The sequence below is a fragment of the Lutjanus erythropterus genome, chromosome 3, assembly GCF_056507025.1.
Source record: "Lutjanus erythropterus isolate fLutEry1 chromosome 3, fLutEry1.hap2, whole genome shotgun sequence".
In the NCBI taxonomy this organism is placed as follows: domain Eukaryota; kingdom Metazoa; phylum Chordata; class Actinopteri; order Lutjaniformes; family Lutjanidae; genus Lutjanus; species Lutjanus erythropterus.
The window spans coordinates 23551021-23557020 of NC_139319.1; the positions used below are offsets into that span (position 1 = coordinate 23551021).

General features: G+C 40.0%; 1 protein-coding gene across 1 annotated transcript in view; it reads left to right on the plus strand.

The window, feature by feature from the left end:
* Nucleotides 1–5016, plus strand: part of ptprdb (protein tyrosine phosphatase receptor type Db) — a 218718-nt gene extending 213702 nt beyond the window's left edge. The window contains exons 40-43 of the mRNA XM_084715473.1: nucleotides 219–344; nucleotides 437–591; nucleotides 2502–2637; nucleotides 2771–5016. Coding sequence (XP_084571599.1) covers nucleotides 219–344; nucleotides 437–591; nucleotides 2502–2637; nucleotides 2771–2839 — 486 coding nt within the window. The 3' untranslated portion in view covers nucleotides 2840–5016. The remainder of the gene's footprint in view (nucleotides 1–218; nucleotides 345–436; nucleotides 592–2501; nucleotides 2638–2770) is intronic.
* The last annotated feature ends 984 nt before the right edge of the window (nucleotides 5017–6000 follow it).

Here is a 6000-nt window from a genome sequence, read left to right on the forward strand (position 1 = left end):
AGCATTTAAAATACAGGCATCACAGTGCTGCAGTGAGAAAGAGAAGGATAGTGGTGTGAGAAATATCTCGTGAACATCATGTCTCCTCAGGCACAGAACAATCTGTAAGTGAATAAGGAATGTCAGAAGTCAGGCAGACATTTTCATGACAGAGTAGTCAGAAATTGTTCTCCTTCTTACACACTGAATCCCTGAGATGTGATGTTCTCCTCCTGCAGGAGAAGTGTCATCAGTACTGGCCAGCAGAGCGCTCAGCCAGGTACCAGTACTTCGTGGTGGATCCTATGGCTGAGTACAACATGCCACAGTACATCCTCCGAGAGTTCAAAGTCACCGATGCCAGGGTGAGTCATCGGAGCGTATCGCCTGTACTGTATTCACATTATTTCTGTCATCAAAGGTGACAATAATAATAAACATATTCTCTTCCCTCCAGGACGGCCAATCGCGGACAGTTCGTCAGTTCCAGTTCACTGATTGGCCGGAGCAAGGAGTGCCAAAGTCAGGAGAGGGATTCATTGATTTCATTGGCCAGGTGCACAAAACTAAAGAACAGTTTGGCCAGGATGGGCCAATTACTGTGCACTGCAGGTAAGATCTGTTCCTCTGTGTTTGCACAATATGGTCATGGTATTCATTGTGACAAATATAAGAAGAAGCTAAATAAATAAGTGGAGAAACAGATTTCACAGGACCTGAATTTTTTTCTGCAGATTGGTGTTCATCACCAGTAGAGCTCTGAGATATGAGGCACTTCATGTTGTTTTTTCATTTGACTTTGTCACCCATCTGTCTGTGTGATCACTGAAGAGGGATCCTGCCAGTCCCCGTATACAAGTGTTGATGGTTTAGATGTATCATTAGTCTTGTTTCCATCTAAAAAAAATTAAAAACAAATTCACCAAAGGTCTTTACACTAGGTGTTTCTTTTTATTAAGTTCTGAAGTAGAGAACTGTGAACTTCTTCTATGCTCAGAGCGAAGAAGAAGCTGTTTCTACTGTCAGCGTTGACTGTCCCATAAAATAATAATTACAACTTGCCCAGCTGAAAAAAAAATCCTATATAGCTCTCTCCACTTTTCTCTCGTGGGTGGCCAAAGCAAGTGGGTTTGTTTCTTCTTGTGAGGTTTGTCAGTGGTTGGCAACTTTTTCTACTCTGTTCATTAAGGTGGCCTACACCTCCAACTTCTAAAGAAGCTGTGCTTTCTGCCAAGTTTATTTTGCTCCAAATCAGTTGATGGAAATGCGCCAATCTGCATTTTCTTACTTTTTCTTCTTTTTTGCAACACTTCAAAAGTTTGCTTCAAAGTCTCTTGAAAATTAGATAGAAACATGCTATATGTACATGTATGCTAATGGTATATGCACTGATCAGATACGTTACGTGCCGGACAAATCACAGATGATTATAGTATAATAGTCTATGCTTTGGATGTAAGTCCTGATACATAAATCTACATTTTTCCATATATCCAAGTATTTTTTTTGTAGCCTGTACTCTCAAAGAAACATGTCTGCACTCAAAGCAAACTTCAGTTGCAAAAAGCCTAACACACAAATACAGCCACATAACCATCTGAAACGGGCACAGAAAACACAAAAAAAAAAATAATTCTGGGACATGTGTGGCTCAGCAGGTAGATTGGGTTCTACTCTAATTGCAGGGTTTGTGGCTGAGTCTTAAGACATTGAGCTGCAGTTGTTCACAATAATTAGGCCAGGGCATTGCATGGTTGCTGGCCACCACTGGTGTGTGAATGTGTGTGAACAGGTTCATGAGAGGCGAATCGGAGGCTCATGTTTGGAGACTTGGTCTGAGGAAGGAGGCTCACACAGGGCAGTGATCTTTAGTCATTAGCCTAAAGGTCACTGTCCTAGTTATGAAGCAACACTAGTATGTGTTCACTTCTTTCTCAAAGTTTTGCCTGCGTATTCAATTCTACTCAAGCGTTTATTTAAACTCAAAGAATCATTGAATTTCCCCTCATTTACAATGACGTCGAGTTACAGACAAGTTAAACAAAAATAGGGCAAGACACAGATAAGAATTTTAAAACAACAAAGAACAGTAAAGCTTAGTTAAAATGGTCACACACTAAAACAGGGAGATTTGTAATCGTGATTTTAAATGGTCCATTAGATAGTATAGGACTGACTATAAGGCTAGACTATAGGACTGATACTATAAGACTGACTTTGCAAATTGAGACTGTGCTGAGGGGACTTTGAGCGTAAGTCATCTGACCTTGGTAGAGTCTAAAGTCCCAATCCAACATTGTTGAACCTTTCCTGCAAGGGCCTTAGAGATAAACAAATACCAATACTTAGACATTAATAAAAAATACAGTGTCTGATCTTTCCCACGTGTGAGTGAAAAATCAGTGGGAGGAATTTCTTGATATTATTGTAAACATGGTACTTCACTGTGTTATGAATGACTACAGGTGGTAAAGTTCAAAATACATCCAGCTCTAAATGTTTCCACCTGTCTCCACCCATAGTGCCGGAGTAGGGAGGACTGGCGTGTTCATCACCCTCAGCATCGTGCTGGAGAGGATGAGGTACGAGGGCGTGGTGGACATCTTCCAGACTGTCAAGATGCTGCGCACCCAGAGACCCGCCACCGTTCAGACAGAGGTGAGCTTTCCCGCTGTTGTTATTCTGTCTCCGCTCTGGTTCAAGCTGCCTTTCTCTCTTAACACTTGATCTTTTTCATTCTTTTTTTTTTTTGTGTGTGTCACTGATATAATATTCTTCCACCTCCCTCCAGGACCAGTACCAGTTCTGCTACCGGGCCAGTCTGGAGTACCTGGGAAGCTTTGATCACTATGCAACATAAACCCAGTGGCCGTCTCTCATGCCACATCCCACCTAGTGCACTTCTCTTAGGTCACACGCGGCCTGAATTAATGCACCAGGCTGCGATGTGTCTTTGAAGATTTTTTTGCCGCCACATGCAGAGTGAAGGGGGACCATCGGCTTATCCCGTTACCCAGAAACAGCACCTCTAACTGAGCCATAGCAACCTGCTTGACAAGGGTGTTTTCCTTCCACCCTCAGCCCAAACACACCCCATTGGTCAGTCTGAAGAAGCAACTTCAACCACTGTTCCAATCAGAATACTTGATCAGATATTGATTTTTATTCGTTTCAGTGCTTTTGTGAGCACCCAGATTGCTTTACATTGCTTGGGTGTGGAACTCTCACCTCGTCCACCACCAGTGTAGCATCACCAACCTAAATACAGGACCCGGCTACATTATTTAGCTGTCACAGGAAAAATTTTGATTTTTTCTATCTTTGAGGACTGTCGAGAGGGAGTCTACAAATCCATCTTATGGAAGCCTCGTGGACTGAAAGAACTGGGACTTTTGAGCACCAGAGAATTGCCAACAGGAGACTGAGAACACAGAGCACACAGTATTAAAAAGACAAAGAACACACATCCCAAAAGAAAAAAAAAAAGACACAGAGAAGTGTTTTTTTTTCTGTTTTTGTTGCGGAAACAGACTTTCGTTTCCTGTGAATGAAAAAGAAGATATTTCTACCATACAGTAATAAAAACCACCAGTTCAACCTTATGCTTCACGATTTAAGGTAAGGGAAATTTGAGAGAGGTTTAAAAATGCATACCACAAAGTAAAAACATTAATTTAGTTTTTTAGAAAAATATAGATATGTGACTATCTTGTTTTTTAAAAACTGGGTATTTCTTGTGGCACGTTTTTCTGTTTATTGTTTTTACAGAATTATGACTTTGTCCCCACTGACCATACGAAGGCAAAGTTGTATTTTATTTCTTTTTTTTTTTTTCTGTGTAATCCAATGAGCTGTAGCGATTTTTTAAAAAGTGATACGGTACTGTTTTAAAAGTGTACAATCAAAATCTAAGTGTGGAAAAATGTTCACAATTCTACAGAAAAAACACCACCATTGAGTGTCACTCTCCTGTATTCTCTACCCACACACACACACACACACACACACACACTTTTTCGCATGCACACAGGGCTCTAAACCTCATCTCTATCTGGCCTGCCCTGTGGTGTCAGAGAGGGCGGCCATTTTTGAATTTTCCCAGGGGCCCCACAGAGGTAGAGTATTCACCCTGCTGCTACCGGAGAGAATAAACTTGCCAAGTCGTTCTGTGTGCAGGTTGAGAGAAAGCCAGATAAAACACTACAGAGAGTATGCACAGAAAGCAAAATATGGAAAAAAAACAAGTTATTTATGTGTCCAAATAAGCTTCACAAAGATTTCTCAAGCAGGGAGCGAGAAAGGGATGTAGAAAACGGGGTGGGATGGGGGCGGGGGGATTGGGTAAGGAACAATTTTCTCACTGGAATGCTCACCTATGACTTTTCTCTCTGTCTGATTCAGTGTGCAATAAGTAGATGTATTATATATTTTTGTGTCAAGTCACTAACTGCAGTTATTATGCCATTATGACGACGATGATGATATTGATGATGGTGCATCATTTTTTCCAGACACAAGGATGTTACGCTCGATATGGTTCTCCTCGCCACCGTTTAAATGTGTCCAAACAGACTGACCTTTTTAGGAAGTAGACCTTTTATCACGTCACAAACTCCAGTAGATGATGTCATCCTTCTGTGTGTCACGGCAACCGACGAATGATCGAACTCATATTTCAAACAGCATCTAATAAGTATTTTGATTTTAGATTTCTAGTGCCTTATATTACACGCCTATTTTGATAAAGTTACTTTAAAGGGTTTTTTGTGTATTTTATGTATGTATGCTTGTATGTATGTGTACTGAATGTCTGTGTATATGATTTTTGTTATGTTACCGTATGTGAAAAAGTATCTTGTAGGTTCTGTTTTTTGGCTGTGAAATTTTGTATGGAAGGCTCTGTGTAGGCTGGATAGTTGTACTTATCACTTTTCAACCCAGCAAAAACATCATCATATCTCTTTTAGTCAAAATAAAAACTCTTATCTTACATCCCCCAATTCCAAAAAAAACGTTGGGACGTTGTGTAAAAACAGCATGCGATGATTTATACATTTCAATGTGTGTTCAATTGAATACAGTACAAAGACAAGATATTTAATGTTCAAAGTGACTAACTCTCTTATTTTTTTTGTAAATACACACTCTGAATTTGATGCCTGCAACACATTTCTTCAATACTCAGAAACACTGTGGACTTCTTTGGGCATGATTATTTTCCAAAATCATGGGTGTGGTGTCGTCTGGGTTAAAGAGGAAAAAAGGTCCAGATTGTTACCACCGCTAAATTCAAAGGCCAACATCTATGATGTTCTGGGGATGTTAGTCCCCAAATATCACATCTGTGAAGGCACAGTTAATGCTGAAAGGTGCATACAGGTTTTGGAGCAACATGTGCTGCCATCCAGGTGACGTCTTTTTCAGACATGCCCCTACTTATTTCAGTAAGACAATGTAATGTGGCTTTGCAGTAAAAAAAACAAACAAAAAGTTTGGGTACTAGACTGAGCTGTCTGCAGTCCAGCACTGTCTTACAGAAACTGTGCGTTGTGTTCAGCACTTGAAGTCATATAAAAAGCAAGAATGAGGAAGAATTTCACTTTTAAAACTTCAACAATTAGTGTCCTCAGTTCCCAAGCACTTACTGAGAATTGTTAAATGAAAAGGTGATGTACCACAGTGGTAAACATGCCCCTGTCACACTGTTGGAACATGTTGCAGGCATCAAACTGAGAATGAGTGTATATTTACAAAAAAACAAAGTTTATCAGTTTGAACATTAAATATATTGTCTTTGCACTGTATTCAACTGAACATAGGTCAAAATGTTTTTGCAAATCTATTTTTATTTGTTTTACAACAACAAATGTCCCAACTATTTTTGGAATTGCAAAGTGCACAATGAGACTCAACCTACAGACAAAAAATGTTGGTTAGCAGGATGGTCTGACAGAAAAAAAAAAGTTTGTATGTCGACAGCTTTCCGTCTTTTCTTCCTGGGACACTTGCACAAGCTTTGTG